This window comes from Hydra viridissima, unplaced genomic scaffold (assembly GCF_058129835.1).
Source record: "Hydra viridissima isolate aposymbiotic clone 2 unplaced genomic scaffold, HvirCarnegie_v1 scaffold_17, whole genome shotgun sequence".
Taxonomy (NCBI): domain Eukaryota; kingdom Metazoa; phylum Cnidaria; class Hydrozoa; order Anthoathecata; family Hydridae; genus Hydra; species Hydra viridissima.
In genome coordinates, this window is record NW_028324316.1 from 2,942,237 (window position 1) to 2,964,275 (window position 22,039).

Sequence of the window (22,039 nt, forward strand, 5' to 3'; positions counted from 1 at the left end):
GATTGATTATATGTTAAAAAATCAGGAGTAGGGAGAGGTTTCAATCTGGCAGTCGATTTGGAGAACAGTGATATATTGAAATTACAAGCGATCTATAAGATGTTGAGTAAAAATTCGGGTTATTTTTATCCTGGAAGGAAGCATTGGCACGGTAAAAAAAATACTAAGGCGTACAGTGGTCAGAAATTGTGAAAAATGCGCCGAAACTCCAAAAAACTGAGTTTTTTTAAAATAGTTTGTAAACTGATATAAATTTGTTCGTCATGTATTGAAAAACAATAGCACGAAAAAAAAAAACTTTTTTGGAGTTACGGCGCATTTTTCAAAATTTCTGACCCTTGTGAGGCAACACATGAAGTTCCTCTCATCATTAAATAAGGTCAAATTTTTAAATTAAATCCTTATCACCGACATCCCTTCTGTTGAAATTTTCTGAGGTTGGATTTCGCGTACAAAATAATGGAGGGTTGATTGCAAATTTAAAAATATTGGTTTTTGTATAAAGAACTTTACCTCTGCTAATATTCTTGGTTTTTTTTTTAGTAAATATCTGAAATAAAAAGAAAAAAAGTCAGAAAAACAGAAGATTCATAAAGTTTTAAAATCAATTGTTTACTTTAACATCTTTGTCACATTTTTCTTTATCTTCAAACGAATAGATTTTTCTTCGCGCTAGGTATTAAAAAAAATTCGTAAATAATAGTCCTCTGTAATACACTCCGCCTCGAACTGAAAAGTCTAGCATGTCAATAAACATCTTGTGGTGATAACATTTATGTCACTTTTTACGTACTTTTAGTTTAATTACACTTGGCTTTTTTGACATTACGAAGCTTAAATTATTTTAAATTACAAAAAAGAGAAGTTATTATATATTTAACTTATAGAAATATTTTCATAAAAACTTAAACCATAAGTTAGAGAAATCATGGAGTTTTCTGAAGAAGAAATAAAAGAAAAGTTAAAACAGCTTGGTTATGTTAATATTCCAAATTACAAGTTAAAAGAATTTATGAAAGGTAATACCTTAGAACTTGACTTTCTTATATATTTTATTTCAAGCATTTTTGTGTGTGATGTATTCATTAAGGTTTGTAATAAAATTTAGGGTTGTTAATATGAATTAAGTTAACAAATGTAATACATTTGTTTAATAATAATTGCTAGGGCAATATTTTAACATTGATATAAAAAAAAGTTAGGAATAGCTTAATAGCATTAGGATTTATTTGTCAAAATATTTGCATTATCTGGTGTACTTTCTATAGATGTTGAAGTATTTTTAGTCAATTTTCTTTACATTTGCTATTAGTAATATAACATTATATTATCTATTTTTATAAGTATGGTTTTTATTTTTATTGCTTTTTAATTTAGATTTGCAAATGTTAGTGGAGCAAGAGACATCTTTGTCAATATATGGTATATAATTTTTTTTTTTAATGAATATTTTTTTTACCTGTAAGTAATCTTTTAAACAGTTAAACAGTTTTTATTCTATGGTATTCTTTAGATTCATCATCTGACTCTACATCAAGTGAGTATCTGAAAGTTCCCATAAATGATCAATTGCATAGAAACAGACCAAGAGCATTTTCAAAAGAAAAGGTTTGTAGTTTTTCCTTTGTAATTATGTTACAACTGATAATATAGGAAAATGCAAGCTTGACTATTTTATATTCAAACTGTAATATTTTCAAAAAAACATTTTATCTTTTTCCATTTTTAAACCTTTCAGCATAGTTTAAATATTAATCAGAGCACTTATTGAAATGGAAATGATAATATGAATAAAGCTAAAAAAGTGTTTCTGATTTTGTTTTTTCCCTTTTTTCATAAAACCCTTAGCACTAAGGGGGCTGGCCTTGTTATTCTGCTTTTGCTTTTGAGTTTTTGATCCTTGGTCTTTGAGTTTGGCCTTGAGTGATATTGACCTTAGATTTGTGCTCATAATCTGGTTTTTGCTGTTAAACAATTATCTTTGGAACTTTAACAGTAAATTTAAAATGTTTTCTTACAACTTAAGTAGATTAAATAATAAGTTAAGTAATTACTCAATAAACATTTAACTGATTTAGTATTTATGTTTATTATATTATACTTTTTATTTAATATTATATTTTTTATTTGATATTTAAGCTTTTAAATAAGAAGTTTAAAATTTTAGATGACAGAAAAAATGAAATTTTCAGAGGAAAAAGAAAATTTTTCAAATGGAAGTTTCTTAGAGCAGTCAAGTTCTTCTATGGCTCAATCAATTTCATCTGGCAATCATTCATCTTGCTCATCAATTATAAAAAGAAAAGTTTCAAGGTTAATTTTTGATGATAAATTTGTTTATTCTAAATTGTTTGAAACATATCATTGTATTATTTGTATAAGATTAAATTATTTTATCATAAAGAATTGATATATTATTTCCTAGTTTATTTATAGTTTGATATTTTTACTATATCAACTTTAATCCTCTTATCAATTTCAGAAATTTAAAATGATAAGTTTGAAATGATGATTGAAAAAGGAGGCTCAGATAAGAGAAAAAAGTTGTCTATAACAATAAAATCTCACAAGGTTTTCAGTTGACTGTGCATGCTCAAATGTAAGCAACACTGAAATTAACCTCACCCAAAAGTAAATTGATTTTAGGTGAGCAGAAAATAATGAACCGTTTTAAAACTTTAAAGAAGTCTTTTTTGAATTTTATATTTGATTTTTGAATTTACCCTTTTCATCCATACTTTTTGTTAAATATTACCTGTATCACTACTATATTTTCAAGATTTTACTGCATCTACCTTTCCTTTGCTTATTTGTAATGGTTGTTATCTTTTACACAGGACAAATCTTAAGAGCAGTGTTAATTTGCTTTAAACAGTTTAAATATCCTGTATAAATATACTCAAATACAGTAATTAGGCAAGTTATAAAAAAAATAGTTGGGTTTAGTTACATTGGCTTTTAGAAAATTCAGTAAGAATAAAAAAATATATACCAAGTATGGTAAGATAAATACTTTAAACACTTTGAATAGAAGATTCAACAGAAAATAATTGTGGTTAAAAAAAGAACCCACGAAGGGCTAAATATAGAGCAGTAAATATTTAATTGAACTGAAATGATTGAAGTTCTTTTTTTTTTTTTCTTTTTTTTTTTCTTTTTATTTATTTATTATTAGAAAAAAGAGTGATGGTGTTAGAGTCTTTGATGAAACTTTAACTGATACTGAAAGTCAGATATCTGATATTACACACATTGAAAATCAAATTCGTCAAATGCCAACTTCTTCAAAGACCAATAGTACTTCCTCTGTTTCAAACAATTCACTACCAGCTTTTATAAAATCATCCAAATCTTACCTTCAGACAAGATGCTACCAAAAGTGTGATCCTGTCAATCGTTATCATCAATTTAAAGAAGAATGGGAGTATAACAAAGTACCAGGAGAGGATAATCATTCTTCTGTAAGATGGAGAGTGAGGGTAATTTATGACAATTGTTAATTTTTTGTTTGTTTGTTATTATAATGGATAATTTCAACATACTTACCTTTTGCCCTTTTTTCTTTTTAACCTCTTCACCAACCTTTAGTTAACTCCCAGTGCTATTTTTATTTTGTTCTATATTTTTTAAAAAAGTTTCTTAAAATGCCTAAAAGATATATTATAAAATTAAGGAAATTAATCCATTAAGTTTCTACAGTTCAGAATTTAGTGAGATTTGTTTACAGTTTATAAAACAAACAGCAATAAACTTTAGCAACAATATTCTGATTTTCTAAAAATGAATAAGAATGACATTTAGCTGGTATTATTAAATAAAGTTCTTGTTTTTTAGGAGCAAATGCTAAAAGTTGATGATATTGAAGTAAGTTTAATTTGCATATAATAATATTTACATTCAAGTAAGGTGCCTCAACTTCTTATGCAGAATATTTTTTTCAATAGTTCTAATAAACCTCTTCCAGTAAATTTTTGTGAAATTAACCAATTATATTATTATCAGTTTTGTTTAACATGTTTTTTCAGAAACCACGACATATTCACACAACAAATAAATATGTTGTGCCCACAGATAAAAAACGTCAAGCTCTGCGATGGCAAATTCGGTCAGCAATGGCCCAAATTCAGTAGAGTGTTGTTGATATAACTACTTAAAAATGTATAATTTATTATTATATAAAAATAGTTGTATAAATAAATTGTATGTTTTTATATATATGTAATAATTTATACAACATATATACAGTGTGTGTGTATCTGTAGTACACATGTATGTATATATTTGTATAAATATATTTATTTATATAAAAGTGTAATTTATTTATATATTTATAATTGATTTTAAATTAGTCATTTTTGTTAAGTAATGAAACTGACTTTTTTTTATTTGTATACTTTTAATTGCATTATAATAAATATTTAACATGATTTATATGACTATTAAATTTACAAAAAAAAGTTTTTTTGTGTTATTCATTTTCTTCAATGTGTTAATTAACACTATTTATTCTTTTGTTACTTTATGGGAGTAAAATGCAACAATGTTTATCTTTATTAACTGTTAGTGAGATAAGACATTTACTTCTCCAATGTGTTTGATTTTTGTAGACTATAAAAATATGGGTAAGCAGCGTGGTAAAAGTGACTTCAAAGGAAAAGGTCATTCAAATGTAAGAGACAGAGGGAAGAAAAATAGTTTGGACATAAAGAGTGAAGAAGAGGTAATCATGTTTTCAACAGTTTGTTCGAAGGGTTGCATAAACATTGATCATGCATAAATTTTCCTTCTTGTGAAGGGTAATGAGTAACTGCAGAGATATTTTTTGTTTTAGGAGCAAGACAGAAATTTTCCTAGAAGAAAAATTGAATCAAATGTAGAGAAGTATGATTTGCGTAAGAAGATTTAAGATTTTGATCTGATCAGGCTTTAAAAAAGTGGGTTTTGTATAAAATATTGAGTTTAAAAATTCTTTTTGTTCTATATTTGTATTCACTTTTGCACTTGTAGCTTTAAGTAGCAGTTCAGAGGATGAAAGCTTAGAAGTAAAAGACTTTGATTACATAAAGAATACTGAAGGTATGATTTTTTAGATTATTTTATATCAATGTTTTTACTAAAAAGTTTCCTTTTTTTCAAAATAACATTATTTTTAAAGATCTTTAAAAATCTATAAAAATCCAAATCCAAAATATTACTGGTTAAAATACTGGTTGTTTTTGTTGTATTTTATTCTGAGAGTAGCATGTAATTATAGTTATGTTAAATCTTCCACTTTTATTTTGTATAGTTTATTTAAAAGAAAACTTTGTATGAATCTATATGTTTTTTTTTAAGCTGGTTTGCATTCACATTTTAAGTTTAAAGAAGAGAAAGACTGGGGTGATGTTAGCAGTTCTGAATCGGTACATTCAATAATTTTATGGTTGACAATTTCAATCTGATGCTTGTTATTACTTTTTTTTATTGTTCCTGATGTTTGTACTGGATTATTTAACTGTTTTAGTAAAAAATTAATTTTAACTTGACTAAGTCATTGTAAAAAACCACTTAATTAACTTATACAATTCAGTTTTAACTGAATTGTATTTTTTAACTTGCAATGTATATTCATGAGATTTATTTACACATTATCTCGTCAGGTAAATTCCCTTCAGCTGGATGTCAGTAAATTAGCGTTGGAATTGAGCAACATTGGAATATACAAGTTACTTCAGCTGGATAAATTAGTGAGTTATTCACTTTTATGCGTACAGGCATGACTTTTTTCTTGTACTTGTATGAAATCCATGATAAGGTAGTTCGAATTTGTAGAATATTTTAAGGTTGCCTGTTTTCTACTATTAATTTGTAATTTATATACCAATTTTGACTTTTTTAGACGGGTTTAGGGGTTTCCCTTGTTAAATTTTTTTTTAACAAGGGCAAATTTGAGAAGAATTGAAATTTCATGTCTTAAAACTTTTAAACACCTTAATTTTTAACTATGGTAAAAAGTATGTTGTTTTAAACTCTCTAGAAAAAAGAATGTCAATATTGTGTTATAAATTTAAAAGAAGATGTTAATGAGCATAGTAACAGAGATTTAAGAGAAAAAATTGAAGATGCTGCTTCTATCAATTGGTGTAATAAAGGCTTTGAGAATTTGAGGGAACGCTTATTATCTCTTCCTAAATGTCACAATATTAGCTCTAGCACCAATCTAAAACAAGATCTGAGGAGTTATAAGAAGGTTGGCACTCAAACTGAAGTGTTTTTAAATAAAGTTGACTTGGAAAGTAAGGTCAATAACTCTGTGAAAAATGTAAATATGCAAAACGCTACTTGTAAAGCACAAATTTTAACATCAGAAATGAAACAAGAAAAAAGCATGGTTCCAAAAGAAGTAACAATTGAGGATATTGAATTGGATAAACTTTTGGAGATATCTGAAGCTCACACAGGTTCTTTTTTTTTTTGTCAATGTTTGTAACAGAATGTTGACGTGTTGATACAAACCATAGATTTATTCTATTTTCATATTAGATTTCCATACCATTAGTGAAGAACAGAATCAAGAGGTATACCTTAGCTGTTTCTGCAGTTGCTTTTTTTCTCTATACACTTTTTTAAAAAAAGTGGTATGCCATGACTTATTTGTATCTTACAAACTGAAAATTTTAAACATGTTTTTTTCATATATTTTTTTTAAATAGCATAAACGGAATGTAGTGAATTTCACATGACAAGTAAGCAAATAAGCCAAAAAATTCTCACATTCTTGTATTTATAGTATTTCTATTTTTAGTTTAATTCTATTTTTTTAGTTCAATTTTTATTCTTTTATTTTGTATTATTTTAGGAATTAAGTGATTGGCTAGATGACTTGCTCGGTAGTTCATAAATGGTTGCTTCAAAATTTTAATTTCAAATAGTCTTTTTTACGGAGGCTTCTTCAGTGCCAATATACAGAGCGATTAATATACTTGCAATTGATGATGCGATCATGTAATAAACCGATTGCTCATAATCGGCCATTTTGTAATCGTTTTTAATACTGCGTTTCATTTCATGTTTTGCAAACTCAAACTGTAAATAACAACCGATAGTAACAAAAATATGCATCAGGTTATGACTTTGCCCAAAATGATCGAATGTTCCACGGAACCACTTTTCTGGTAATTTTGTGATGTTGGCGACTGCTGTGAGAATAAAGAACAAGACGTGAGCTGCGAACAGCGGGAAACCTGTATTGTCACAATCGGTATCATTGGCGCATGTTTGCAGTCTGTAAAAGTACGGTGCTACATTCCAAAGAAATGATAATACATAGGTTGCAGTGCGTACGATGTATTTGGTTGAACTCCATTTAATTCTTGATAAACAATTTAGAAACGTTGCTAAAATAGAAATAGTAATGCACCCGGTGTTAAAAAGTACTGATGATGTAAAGAACAAACTTCTTGAGGTTAACGGTCGTGTATAATAGAAAAAAGATTGACCAGCACCTACTGCATAAATGGAAATGGACGCATAGTCTAAGTAAAAACATCGGTGACGTATTGTTTGAGACATTGAGTTAAATGTGTGTGCGATTGTGCTCATTAAACTAAACGCTATATTTCCAAGTGCATGACAAGCTAAAGGCCATGCGTAACAATTAAGTGTATTTAGGTCTCTGCTAAACGTTGTAATAAATACGATCACAAAGAATATTGTAGCTAGAAAATGCGATATTATGTTAAACGATTCGTTGCATTTGAAATTTGTCGCACTTTTCAAACAATCGTAAGTTGACAGATTTGGCCGTCTGTACCCTCGTTCTATATACGGATCATGAAATGTCGAAGGTACTTCATCTCTGTTCAAACAGAATCTGTTATGCGTTGTGTTTTCCATCTTTGTCGTATAGAAAATGATTTTTCAACGAAATTTATTCAGGTGTTTTTAAAATGAAAACAAAGATCTTACCAAAATCTGTTTCGTTGCTTAGGTTACAAGTTTTTTAAATTTTTAGGTTGCTTAGTGACATACTTTCCTATGTCATATTTTAAATAGTTTTTTTTTTTCATATTGCTGTTCTTCAAAGTTTTTAGTGCTCTTAACTCGGAATGAAATATTTATAATCATAAGGTCTTATTACAAGAAAAAATCTAAGAAATGTTCAAGATATTTAACGCATTAATAAAAGCAGATAAAATATTAAAAAATGAATTTCTTCATAGAATAAAGTATACTGTTTTAAATGATGTATTATGTGTATATATTACTGTTTTAAATGAATAAAGAATACTGTTTTAAATGAAAAATTCAAACTGATTTTTATCTGTTTCAACTTTCTTACAAATTCAGTCTATACCTTTAGTCATAGTCATCGAAATCGACGGCTACTGCTATGATTTCCCTGTGATAAACTGTTTTATGCAATTCCAAAAACAATACTTCAAGCATCACTTTAACCTTTTAGTATACTGTTACTTTCTCTTAGTCAGATACCTCTGCTACCTGTCAAATGCATTTGTTTCAATAAGCCCTGGCTCTAATTTCTTTTAACCGAAAATTCAAAATTCTTTTAGCATTATCAAAACTTTGCTCTAACCCAGACTGATAAAACTTAAATGAAACTCTTTGGTCAATCAAGTTCTTATAAAACCTAAAACTCATAATGCAACAAATACTTCATTTAAGTAAACGCAATATATATGAAAAGATCTTATCTGAAACCTAGATAAACGTTCTTTACTTGTAAAAAAAAAAATCTTTATTATTTGGTCGCTTAATATTTTTGCAGTTGAAATCGATTTATTTAAGTAGTCGGCAATTCGGCAATTTCTCGGTATTTTTATATATAAAGCGAGAGCTTATTGTTACAGTGGGTCATTACATGTAGAATTAATCATTTGATGAAGGCCACCTCTATTTGCCTTAAAACTTCAATGAATCATGAATAATACCAAAATATTTAAAAGCACTGGTTACACAAATAAAAAATACTAAATATATTTAAAAGCACTGGTTTTTCCCATAAAAGTTTAGGTCTTGCATTCGAAAGTGCAATTTTAATAAAAGTTATTTTTGACACATTAGTGTCTTCCGAACTTTAGTCTGTAACTTATAGATAATTCCATAATAAAGCCATCTTCATTTAAAGGCCAAATGTAAATATAATAATCTTTATTTTTTCACTATGAATCAACTTTATGCTACTTGTTTAGTTTTCTTGCGAAACGTGAATATTTAAAAGCACATTGGAATTCATTAAATTCGGCGAATTTATGTTATAAGCACAATGGAGTTCTCAAAATTTCGTTAAAGTTTATCGATACAAGTTTTTCAAATGGGAAAATTTTTCAAATAATTCAAATATTTCGATCGAGTTTCAAAAATTTATTAATTTTCACAAACTTATTAAGTTTATAAATTTATTTAGCAAACCTAACATAACCCATAAAAAATCATCTACAAAATGACAGCGGCACTATGAAATGTTAAAGTAGACTTTTTCTACAGCCTTTTTCAACTCTCCTTTATAAAATAATACTGTTTTCAATCGGTTAGAATGCACCATTTGAATTGGGAATAAAGATCGAGTTTTTCAAGTTATAAACTCCTATACCCGAACCAATTCAAACAACTCTGGCAAATCCGACATCAGAATTGAATTAGACAATTAACTCAGCACTGAATTGGCTCCAAGAAACACAAAGATCTTGGAATGGTGAAGACTGATGGCCATTACTTACCCTCTTCTCGCAAAACTTGCACGGATAGTTCTTTGCATACCAGCCTCATCATCAGCATCAGAGTTTTTTCTGGATTAGGCGGCGCAGTCACATACAGACGAAAAAATGTCTTTTAAACAATATTAAACAAGCTTTTTTATATCCGAGAGAATATTCACTTGTCAATCTTTAAATTGCCCAATGGGCATGCATCGTCCGCGCGACGTCCATAAGACGGCCAGACGTCCTTGGGACGTCCGTGAGACGTCGTGCGGACGATGCATGCCCACTGGGTGGCAGTATTGGATTAGTTTAAAAACAAATTAAGTAATAGTAGTTCAAATTTTCTAGATTTATTTTTGTTGCTGTTTCGAAAAGAAAAATTAAAGCTGTGAATTTAATTTTATTCTTGTAAGAGTAATGTAAGATTTAAAGTTAGAAAAACTAATTTTTTTTTAACTAGAAAACATAAGAAAAATGATAAAACTGAAAAATTTGAAATACTTGATAAAGTTAATTTAAAACAAACATCATATAATGTCATAAACTTAAAAATCAATTTTATCGAGTTTTTAGAAACCAAACAAATTTTTTTCTTCAAGTTTTGCGAGTTCAAATAGTTTAAATATTTAACAGTCAAACACTTCAACTTTACTTGAGTTTTTCAAATTTAACAAGCTTCAAACTTGAACTCACATGTCCCTAGATAATAATTTTAGAGTTTTACACATATTGTGAAAATTTTTTTATTTTAATTAAAAATGTGTTTGACGAAAAAGATCAGCTCATTTTATTTAAATATTGATACTTACATATGACCTGTTTAATGCTTTCATCTCGGGAGGGGCTTATTGATCCTGTGCGGAGAATATTAGCACTTACGAGGTGTCTTTTTGATGTAATGAGAACCTAACTTCCCAAATACCTGGTAGACTCAATAGAACTAGTCATAGATTTTGGTGTCTGAAATTAAAAAATTGTTTTTCTAATTAGTTACAAACAAAAGTGTTGGCACTAAATGTGATTTTTTTTTCCCTGGTGATTTACATATTCACGAATCAAACGGTATGAAATGTAGGAGAACTGATTATGAAAGAAAATTGAATATTGAATAATTTCCTTCACTTTTAAGGTAATTCAAATTTTCATGGGCTATCATTCGCTAAAGTCAGTAAGTAAAATGAGTTGATTGAATATTTTTTAAACAATACTAAAACATGTAAATAATAATGGTGATATGCTTGAAAGATAAAAGAAGAAAGTTTGATTTTCCCCGTTCTTAATTTTTATTTTCCCCTTACACCTCTAAATGTTTTAAATGCCTAAATAGCCTATCCAGCTGTCACTCAATCGTAATTAGCTTAAAAAACTGTCATCTTATTTCCTTATTATTGCTAAATTTTGACAACTAAGGGTAAAAAGTGCTTTGAGTATAGGAATGCTTAATTCCATTATTCTTAGCTTTTACAAACAAACAATATAAATTCTGCTACCTAACAAGATTTTATGGCGACATTATGGTTTCAAAAGTGAAATAAAATGATATTGACCTGGAGAATGCTGTTCAGCCATCGATTTGATTTCATCGATTTGAAAAATGATATTAAATTTTAACTCTTAGATGAACAATACGAGAACCGTTTTTTTTTTTTTTTTTTTCATATTTTTTTTTTTATTTTGCTTTGTTTAATTTCTTCGTCAGTTCCTTCAAATCCCATTTTTGCGTGGTATTTGAAAAGAGGAAGGTAGTTTTTGTCAGAATGATGAAAATAAATATTTAAAATTTTATTTTTAAAAAAATTTAATTAGACCATTTATCGACTTTGTTTTATATTCAGGCAAATATTAACTTTTCTTATTCAACATAAGAGTTTTTTTTTAAAACTTAGATTTACTGACTCAACCATATTACAAAAGGTATCCTTTTTTTTAAGCTTACAAAGTCAAATTAAATTGTTTATAAATTTCTGTCAAGTTGACGCTAACCTTTAAATTAAAATCACAATATAAAGCACAAAAATAAACTAAAAGTATAAAAACTTGCTAAATGATTTATTAACAAGGAGTACGCGAAACACGTAATGAAAGCAACGTATCATGATAGTATCATACTATCTAATAATAAAATCTCTTTGAGTCGCATAATCGTTTAAGGAGGAGGATGCGGAAACAGTTAATATGTTTTCTATACGGATGAATTCTATTTTGCTTTAAATTTAACCGGGGGTACGACTGTTTAACTCATTTATTATTTATGTAACGTGACGAAATACACTTAATAAATGACATTCAAAGTAAACCTATAAACCTTATGCTTTATTCTCGGTCTGAAAATATAGATCTTGATAATTTAGTCATTTTCTGCAATAACCGTTTCAAGATATTTTTTTATGATTTGCCAACTTGAAGTACGATTTTCCCTGCTTTAGATTGATTTGGCGAAAGAAGTTAATATTTACACTAGTGTGCCATTTTCGAATGTGTATATAGTATATATCACCAAACTAGTTTATAATTTTTACTCAAACAAGTTTAGTCACAGTAACTTCAAGGAAAAACCCTAATCGTTCCCGATATCCTCATAAAAGCTTTAAAATAAAAATTAATAGCGAGTATTCCAGACGGCTTCTGGCGGTCCTCCTCTCTTTTTGTGTTGCTCATAGTTTTTAAAGAAAAGTTTAAGGCGTTTTATATAAAGCAACTCTGGGAGTTTCTCCAAAATAGAGTTCCTTAGGTGAACTTCTAAAAAAAGGTATTCAGGGAGTTATGTTTTTTTAAAACAAAAAAAAAAAAAAAAAAAAACAAAAAAAAAAAAAAACGGTCGAAGCGGTCTAATAAAAACACCAAAATTAGGATAATCTTTACAGATTAAACTCTTATTCAAATTAGAAAATAGTGCTCATTATCAAATGTATGCATTAAGTTAAATAACAAGAGCATTAAAAGTTATTACTATAATTAAGCTTTTGAAAGTTATTATTTGCTGGGACATACGTAAGATTTTTTTTTTTTTCCATATAATATTTTAACTTCAACACCAATATTCGCGAGGAAGTTGTAATGCGCTTGTCAAAATAAAAACGTGAATAACTTGGCCATTAGCTGGCAGCTTCAGGAAGCCTGTTTTACCTGGTTGTAATATACGAGCAGTTTTACGGAGACGCATAATAGAATGGTATAAAAAATGAACTAGTAACAACCTTTGAACTTGTTTGTTCATTTGAGCTAAAAATAAATTCTTTTCAATTGGGTACAATGAACCACAATTTTACCGAGCTGAGAGTATTTGGCGGTGTGGAAAACTTTGTGTCTTCGTTGGTTTGCGCTACTATAATAACTGTGGGTTTTTTGGTAAATACTTACATCGTCTACGTTTTCCTTGCAAGAAATGCAATGAACTCAATATTCGGGAGATTTCTGTTGCATTTGTGTCTTATTGATTTAGGACAATATATCGGTATCACGCCTTACTTTTTCTTGAATTTAAAAAAAGTCCCTCCGTTGAACAAATATTTAGAAAGTTTCCTTTGTAGTGTGACCGATGGCCAATGTGGAATGCTTATTTTTTCAATGGGGAGCTGCATCTTGTTAACATTTTTGTCTATTATGAGATGTGAATCGATTAATAACCGCTCCAAAAGATGGGTCCGTGAAAAGAATGTAACATCAATTTTCACACTGACATGGGTGTTTGGATTGATTAGTTTTATTCCATTCATGCTTTCTTACAAATTGGATCATCGAAGTGGTTTTTGTTTTCGTCGATGGATATTTGAGAAACCTTTTGGAACACTGTATATGAGCATATTGTACTCATGTGGGTTAATGATTCCACTCTCAGTTATGATAATAGCATGTGTCACAAGCTATGTCAAGCTTTATTCCAAAGACGTAAGAGGGAACGTTGTATTAAGCATGCGCAAGAAAGTAATTATAAGGCTTTGCGCATTAGTTGCTGTATATACAATGGGAAGTTTCCCTTATTCAATTTATTGGTTAATGATTACCACTTCGTTTTTTCAAAACAACTTAGAAGGACAATCCTCAAGGTTAAAAGTTCTTCGTTACATATTAGTACCTGCTCTCCTTAAAACTGTTTTAGTTCCTTTACTTGTTGCTCGCAACAACGGACCTTTTAGAAGTTCTGGCATTAAAGACTGTATTAAATGCTGGAGCTTCAATATAAAAACAAAACAAAAAAGTTCGACGACGTTGCTCGAAAGCAGCTGTTAAAAACGGCGTACATAACTTTTGTGTTTTCTAAATTGATGCTCATTCTTTAGTGTAAGGTATGAGCATAAATTTAGATTGTTCATTTGTAACGCTAATTTAAAACGTCAACTGTAACTTATCCACTCATCTCTCAACCACCTGTTACTTTCAACTATTTTTATTGTTGTTTCTTTTTAGAAATTGCTGTCTGTAAACCTGTGTATATTATTTATATACACGTGCATGCGTATATTATTTATATATGCATTTATGTGTACAGGGTGCGACGCCAAAATTCCGACAAGTTACCTTTTTTTTTTATATTTATTAATGCAAAAACGAAAAGATTTACAAAATTTATTTTAACAACTTGTTTTTAAGTCATAAAGAACACATTTAGCAGCTTTGGAAAGTATTTATTTTACTTTTATTATATCAAACTTATAGCAGAGGTCCTCCTTGATAATACGACGCATAGTTTTTTCACTCACACCGTCAACCGACAACAACTTTTGAAACAACTGCCCTGGATCCTCAAAAATTAGGTCCTGAGTCCGTTAAATGACGTCATGTATCCTGACATCGTATTCCTTCAAGTGAGTTTTCTTGGCTGGTGTTGCAGAACCCTTATAGGACTCCTTTGACTTATTGTACTTTGAGAACACATTGCAGACTGATCTCAGGTACCCGAAGAACCGAATGATTCCTGTCACCGAGCGTCCAGAGCGAACACTTTCGATAATTGCGGCTCTTCGGTTATACTCTGCACTTGGTTTCAACATCGCAACTGTTTTGAGTTTATAACTATTTAATGCATTCGTAGACGCTATTTGGACCCAAATTTCGACCTCTACATGTGGTATAGAACGGCGGGAATTTCAAATTGAGTCATTTCAGATTTTGGCACTGCACCCTGTATATATGTATAGTTCTGGCAGTTCTGTTGAAACCCCAATTGTTAAAAGTAAGAGGTTAAAAATTCTGATCAATCATCTTTATAATTAACTTAATGCTTTAGAGAGGGGACATTTAATTAAACTGTCATAATATTGGAGAATTTTTCTTTAAAACTAATAACTCCCCTTGATTCTTTATCAGTGTATAGGTGTAAAGAAGCTCTTTCTCAGCATGTTGCTGTTATGAGGAAGGAAAACAAAAGATATTATTAGCGTAAGTTTGTTATTTTTCCTCGATTTAAGTATATATTACTTATCGAGTTATGAAAAGTTTTAGACAACCAGAACACATGGTGGATACACCTGTACGAAAAGTAAAACAGTAAAGCAATTAAAATTTATATCATCGAGATTATTGCAAGAACAATTAGAAACTATATTAACATTAATAAAATGACAATTATCAATTTGTAGTTTTCACTAAAATGTTGTAACTATTTAATAGTTTTTGTTCAATGTTAAAGCACCAAACAAACATGTAAAATAAAAAAATCCTTTTCACCCAGGAATATCACCTGATTTAAGAAATACCTGTTTACACTAGAACAACACCTGATTTAAGAAACACCTGTGGGTATATAGAAAAAGAAGGATTAAAAAAATCTTGCAGAGGCTTTGGGTGCAAATTTCAAGAGAAAGATAGAGTGAGTATCTTATATATATATATATATATATATATATATATATATATATATATATATATATATATATATATATATGTAGCTAGGAGCTTGCATATGTTATTGTTTTTTTTTTTTTTATTAAAGATTACGTTAATTTAAAGAGTTGGACGTTTACGAGTCTACCATTAAACGAACCTTTAGTTACCCACTAAAATAAAAGATGTTCATAATCTTTACACCAGAGCAATTCCATAAGAAAAATTAAAAAAAAAAATAGGTATGGATGTGGAGGATTTTATGTGCAAAAACAATCACAATTTCAAAAAGATTAATTTAAAAAAACTTAAAACTGACTTCGGCTTCAACATTTAAAAACAGCAAAAAAACTGACAAAGTTGATGATTATTGTGCAGATAAAGAAAATTCAATTAAATGTAGGTTGTTTCAATAACTGGCTCATAAATATGAAATATAAGATTCATGGTGTTCTTCGCTCTCATCTTTAACACAATAGGTTTAAGGCACTGAACACACCACCTTTCAGATCAACACCTGACTACTCATGTAGTTTAAGGCCAGTCTCCGTAAATTTCGGGTTTGTTTCGTTTATCTGAGGGTGACGTAAAATTCTGCCGTTCAGATCCCGCGGGATTTTTTGAAACGTTTATAATAAAGCGGCGACTGAAAAAGTCCGACAAGAAAGTTTTCTAATTTTTTGAGTATATATCACGAGTTCATAAGATGTTATGAATTAGTATATAATATAATGATTTATAAAAAACCACATTATTCATTATTCAAATCTTGAATACTTATTACTTGCAATAGATTTTTTAAATTGGATGTAAATTGTGTTAGTGTATTTTACAAAATTAGTGCTCAATGTTCAGAATAGAACATAGAAAATAGAAAGTGCTCAATGTTATTAAAGAACAAGAAAATAGAAAGACTTCTTGACGATTCTGAAAAGAGAAACTGGCAGCGTGTATATATATATATATATATATATATATATATATATATATATATATATATATATATATATATAAAATGTCTAAACAATATCTAGATAATCTAGATAATATCTAAACAAACAAAACATTAATAAATCAATTCACTGGATGATTATTGTTAAAACAAAATGAATAAAAAATTATGATAAATTAAATAATGATAATCAATACAAATCAAATTCTATTTAACAAAAATTTATTACTAGAATTTAAACTATTACTCCAATAATATCACAAAGGATGTTTTCAAAATCAATCGCAAAGGTTTTTTCAATTCATTTTGATGTATATAAACATTCGACAATTACCATAATCTTTAAAATTATTTAGCTGCTTTTAATAAGTTTATGTAAATTACTTGTTAATTGAACTAATGTCCATGCATTTGTTGTCATTGATTTATAATGTATTTCGAATAATAATTTTACTACAAAAGAATTTAATAAATTGATATCTATTTCTTCCAAACAAATCGGTTAAATTCTTTTTGTCAACAGTCTACTAAAGACTACTGCTGATTTTATTAATTTATTTATTTTCAATCTATATCTTTTTCTTTCTTGCAACATTTTCATTCTTGTTAAATAAACATTTTTTTTTTCTTCATTTTCTCCAGTTTTATTTATCTTTACTATACAAATTAAACATGCTATCAGTCAAATTTCAATGTGTTGTATTTAAGCAGGATCCATCCTCCTATAGTAAAATAAATCACATTTCTATATAATTATAAAATATACTTGTAAATAATTTTTTTTTAGTTGTATAGTAAACATTGTAAAATAGTAATTGATTTCTTTGACCAGGAAGCTCCATCAACTACATTAAAAAAATTTAAAAAAATCATGAAAAGTACTCAAAAGAGACTATGATGTCAAAATATATTTGGTAACTAAAAGAAAAAAATATTAACTTTAAATTAAACTGGTCTATTCTAAAAACTGCGCCTACCTATAATAACATATATCAAAAATGTATATTTTGTTAACAAAAAAAGTTTGAAATTATTACTTATTTAGATCTAGAAAATTTACTAAATGAAAAAAACTGAGCTTATTTCCAAATGCAGACATGAAAATAAGTACCTTTTAAAAAATTATAAAAACAAATGAGCAAACTTATTAACCAAATTTATTTATTTCTAAATACCAATTAAAAATAATAAATTTATATATATATATATATATATATATATATATATATATATATATATATATATATATATATATATATATATATATATATATATATATGTGTGTGTGTGTGTGTGTGTGTGTATATATATATATATATACATATATATATATGCATGTATGTATGTATGTATGTATGTATGTATGTATGTATGTATGTATGTATGTATGTATGTATGTACAGTGTCTCAAAAAATTATCCGACCAAACATTTTTAAAAATATTTTTCCTAAAAAAAGTGCTGTATTTTCATAAATTTAGACTTTTTTGGTAAACTCAAGATTAATGAAAATAAAAGAACATGTTTTTAAATAGATTTTATTTATTTTAATGTAAAATATGAATCACAAGGTTTTCAGTCTTAAAATAAAGGAGCTTAGGTCGTTTTTTTATTGTCAAAAAAATATTCGACCAACCACATTATTTGTTTCATAACAAATTATTATATAACAAAACAATTATTTTAATACTTTGTTGGGCCTCCCTTTGCTTGGATTACAGCTTCTAGACGTCTAGGCATTGATTCAACTAAAGTTTTGTTTCTTCTGGTTGAATCTTTTCCCAGGCTTCTTCAATTGCCACTTTGAGGTTATCTTTTTTGGAAAATGACCGATCTCCAATTTTTCGGTCTAAAATTTCCCACAAATGTTCAATTGGATTAAGGTCCGGTGATTGTGCGGGCCATTCCAAGACCTCGACATTATTTTCAACAAGCCACTCCTTGGTTTTAGTGGCACTATGCTTGGGATCGTTATCTTGCTGAAATGTAAAATCAGATCCTAGCCGAAGTTTTCGAGCAGATGACTTCAAATTTTGCTTTAATATGTTTCTGTATTGCACCTGATCCATTAAAGTATCAATAAATTGGAGTTTTCCGACACCCTTCCAAGCCATTGAACCCCATACCATCACGTTACCGCCGCCATACTTGACAGTTCCTCTCACGCAGCTTAATTGGTAGGCTTCTCCGGTTTTTCTCCAAACTTTTTGGGCTTCATCAGATGACTTTAAGTTGAATTTCGATTCGTCGCTCCACAGGATCTTTTTCCAGAAACTTAACGGCATGTTTTTGAACTTCTTAGCAAACTCCAATCTTCTTTTCATGTGTTTCTTACTCAAATATGGTTTATTACGCACAAGTCGTCCTTGAAATCCCTGGTCTCGGATACAATTTCTGATTGTCTGATGGGATAATTTGATTCCATAATTCTCTTCAGCTTGCTCAGCCAGTTTTCGAGCAGAAATGAAGCGATTTTTCTTGACTTGTATAATTAAGTTTCTATCAAAACTTTTAGAAGTCTTTTTTTTGCGACCCTGCCCTTCTTTTGTGGCTGTTGTTCCGATCAAATTATACTTCTTCATTATGTCGGATACTGTATTATGAGGAATTCCAGTTTCTTGCTGCACTTGACGAAAGGTTTTACCCTGATTGACTAGATTAACAGCTAAATTTCTCTGAGAAACAGTCCAGTGACGTTTACCCCCCACCATTTTACTTAAAAAAACTTGAAACCTTTTTTTTATACATAAATTTTTTTTTTTACTACAAAAAAACAGTTTTTTGTTATGGAATTTTATTAATTGTATAAAAATTTGCTAAAATATTTCAACAAATTTTACATAAAATTAATTAAACTTACCTAAATATCGCTTGGTCGGATAATTTTTTTACAAGCCTATTCAATACTAAGTTTCTCTTAGGACAAATAATAAACCAACTGAAGCATGAATCAAAAAATATTAACGCTAAATAACATACTATTCCCAATAGAATTAAAATGACAGACAAAGTAAGTATCGCTATTCATTGTTTTTAGTATAATTTAGAGCGTAAACATTTTTTTTGGGAAAAACTTGTTTGGTCGGATAATTTTTTGAGACACTGTATGTATGTATGTATGTATGTATGTATGTATGTATGTATGTATGTATGTATGTATGTATGTATGTATGTATGTATGTATGTATGTATGTATGTATGTATGTATGTATGTATGTATGTATGTATGTATGTATGTATGTATGTATGTATGTATGTATGTATGTATGTATGTATGTATGTATGTATGTATGTATGTATGTATGTATGTATGTATGTATGTATGTATGTATGTATGTATGTATGTATGTATGTATGTATGTATGTATGTATGTATGTATGTATGTATGTATGTATGTATGTATGTATGTATGTATGTATGTATGTATGTATGTATGTATGTATGTATGTATGTATGTATGTATGTATGTATGTATGTATGTATGTATGTATGTATGTATGTATGTATGTATGTATGTATGTATGTATGTATGTATGTATGTATGCATGTATGTATGTATGTATGTATGTATGTATGTATGTATGTATGTATGTATGTATGTATGTATGTATGTATGTATGTATGTATGTATGTATGTATGTATGTATGTATGTATGTATGTATGTATGTATGTATGTATGTATATTTATATGTATACAGGGTGTTAACTAGCCTGATGGCACCGCGTATAACGCGGATTTCCCAATTTTTCAAAATTTCCCAAAAGTACATAAAATCATTTAAAAAAAACGACCTTTAATTAACAGACTTAGATTTTAAGTGTTGCGCAAGAAACGTAGAAATACTTAGTAAACGAAGAAAATAATTTAGTTGATCGAAAACAATTATTTTCTTTACAAAAGAAAAAGCGTAGCAAATTATTCAATTCAAAGCCATTTAAAAAGCGTAGCAATTTATTCAAAAATAAAGAAAATGCGTTATTTTTTAATTGACGTCAGTTGTTCTTTAGATTTTTCATTTAGCTTGTTTTTTTATTTGTATTTTTTTATTTTAGACTTTTTATTTTCACTAAAAAGAGAAGAAACTAAGAAAATTCCCAATATTATGATAGCGCTGTATAAATTTTATTCCTGGGTAACACACTGGTATATATAATGACCACACGCTCTATTTTGTTTATTACGAATAACTTCCACCGACAGAAACCATTTTGTTTATGCGGTCATCAAAAAGCCTTTCAAAACAAAATCGCTTAATATTACCGAGTTCTCGACACTGTGTGTGTCGTTGAAAGAAATATTAAACGTCGGATTTTCTACCCTACCTTCTGAATCGAAGTATGAAAAAACAATGTAATTCAATATCGATGTCTTTTAGCTCGTAGATAACTAGAAAAGTTGTGCTTAACAGTTTAAACCCTTATTTTTTGAAACATTCATCTTTAAGTTTAAGGGTAATATGCGTCATCCACCATATTTTTGTCAATAATATTTTTTTCAACTTAGCCCAACTTTTACTTAGTATTATTCAGCTTGGACAACAAATTTTCAAAAACAGTTTTTTTTAAAAAGAAGTTATAGAAGGTAGGACGAACTACCATAAAAATTTGGACTGGCCTTAAATCACCTGAGTAGTATGTTTAAAGTATGAATATTAAAGAACATAAGGCTTTAATCTAATAAAATCAAAAGTCAATTTTAAAAAAATATTAGTTAGTGACATACAAAAAAATTGCTTTGTTTTGAGGTGTTTTTTTTAGAGGGAAAGGCCGTGTTTCGATTCATAGCACCATTCCCGAATATCATTTAAAGCTAAGGCGCTTTAATCAAAGAAAGATGGCGGCCCGAAAAATTTATTTTTTTCTTTTGTAAAACAAGAAATAAAAAAATCTCCCTGAGAAATCAACACTCTTAACAAACCTGCCCCTTCCCTGATATTCCCCCATACGTGTGTATTGCATACATATACCACCAACATAAATATTTTGTATTTTATTGTAAATACTTTGGTCTGTTTTTAGTTTTTCCAATTAGCGCAATGTTTTTAGTGGTTATAACATTCTGAATTTTATTTTAGTTTATATTTAATTCCAGAAAGGATTTTCACTTGTGCCACAAATATCAGCTAAATCCAAAACTTTTATTTTCTTGTTCTAAAATTAATCTGAACACCTCAAAAGCAATCAAATTTATGTTAATTTTGTTATGTAAAATATACCGGTTGCTTTTGTACGCTTTTTTGCATTCTTCGGAAATCTTCCACTGTGTAAGGGTTTCTTTTCTTCACTTCTCTTTCACACTGTTAGAGTACAGCTTTTTCTTTTCTTTTAATGACTAAATACTCTCGATAAGAACATATTTTAAAATCAATTCTACCTTACAATATCATTAGAAAATAAGTATTTTTCAACCATAACCATGTGTACCATAATCAAGCTTTTGTGGGCCAACCTACTCTTAACTTTATCTTTTAATAATTTAAAAAAGGTGCCTATTCCACAAAAGTGATGATGTACGTAAGAGTAACTGTACTTTTGACAGAAACCTCTATAATATCTTAAACA

At 28.6% G+C, this 22,039-nt stretch overlaps 3 protein-coding genes and 1 long non-coding RNA gene across 4 annotated transcripts; 3 read left to right on the forward strand and 1 right to left on the reverse strand.

Annotated features, from left to right (window-relative positions):
* The first annotated feature begins 799 nt into the window (after positions 1-799).
* On the forward strand, positions 800-3,500 carry LOC149877090 (uncharacterized). Its single transcript, XM_090074507.1, has 5 exons — positions 800-1,019; positions 1,378-1,422; positions 1,514-1,608; positions 2,168-2,313; positions 3,176-3,500. Exons 1-5 carry the CDS (start codon positions 929-931, stop codon positions 3,498-3,500), a joined length of 702 nt encoding a protein of 233 aa, XP_089930633.1. The 5' UTR covers positions 800-928.
* Positions 3,501-4,025: 525 nt separating this feature from the next.
* Positions 4,026-7,952, forward strand: LOC145182662 (uncharacterized). The gene is made up of 9 exons (XM_090074687.1): positions 4,026-4,158; positions 4,608-4,720; positions 4,832-4,892; positions 5,008-5,076; positions 5,335-5,402; positions 5,640-5,726; positions 6,017-6,440; positions 6,523-6,557; positions 6,839-7,952. Exons 2-9 carry the CDS (start codon positions 4,619-4,621, stop codon positions 6,878-6,880), a joined length of 888 nt encoding a protein of 295 aa, XP_089930813.1. The 5' UTR covers positions 4,026-4,158; positions 4,608-4,618; the 3' UTR covers positions 6,881-7,952.
* LOC149877091 (membrane progestin receptor gamma-B-like) lies at positions 6,904-7,875 on the reverse strand. The gene has a single exon (XM_090074686.1). It carries the CDS (start codon positions 7,873-7,875, stop codon positions 6,904-6,906), a length of 972 nt encoding a protein of 323 aa, XP_089930812.1.
* A 4,581-nt stretch (positions 7,953-12,533) lies between the features above and the next one.
* On the forward strand, positions 12,534-15,763 carry LOC149877092 (uncharacterized). Its single transcript, XR_016448308.1, has 3 exons — positions 12,534-14,874; positions 15,009-15,510; positions 15,634-15,763. It is a non-coding gene; the product is annotated as an uncharacterized LOC149877092 (long non-coding RNA).
* The last annotated feature ends 6,276 nt before the right edge of the window (positions 15,764-22,039 follow it).

What these genes read in the sequence shown, in the direction of transcription:
- LOC149877090 (XM_090074507.1), top strand. Translation starts at nt 929, where the DNA reads ATGGAGTTTTCTGAAGAAGAAATAAAAGAAAAGTTAAAACAGCTTGGT. An exon ending in GAGCATTTTCAAAAGAAAAG is followed by an intron (nt 1,609 to 2,167) that starts GTTTGTAGTTTT and finishes TTAAAATTTTAG; the next exon opens with ATGACAGAAAAAATGAAATT. An exon ending in ATAAAAAGAAAAGTTTCAAG is followed by an intron (nt 2,314 to 3,175) that starts GTTAATTTTTGA and finishes ATTTATTATTAG; the next exon opens with AAAAAAGAGTGATGGTGTTA.
- LOC145182662 (XM_090074687.1), top strand. Translation starts at nt 4,619, where the DNA reads ATGGGTAAGCAGCGTGGTAAAAGTGACTTCAAAGGAAAAGGTCATTCA. An exon ending in TTACATAAAGAATACTGAAG is followed by an intron (nt 5,077 to 5,334) that starts GTATGATTTTTT and finishes TTTTTTTTTAAG; the next exon opens with CTGGTTTGCATTCACATTTT. An exon ending in GATATCTGAAGCTCACACAG is followed by an intron (nt 6,441 to 6,522) that starts GTTCTTTTTTTT and finishes TTTTCATATTAG; the next exon opens with ATTTCCATACCATTAGTGAA.
- LOC149877091 (XM_090074686.1), bottom strand. Translation starts at nt 7,875, where the DNA reads ATGGAAAACACAACGCATAACAGATTCTGTTTGAACAGAGATGAAGTA.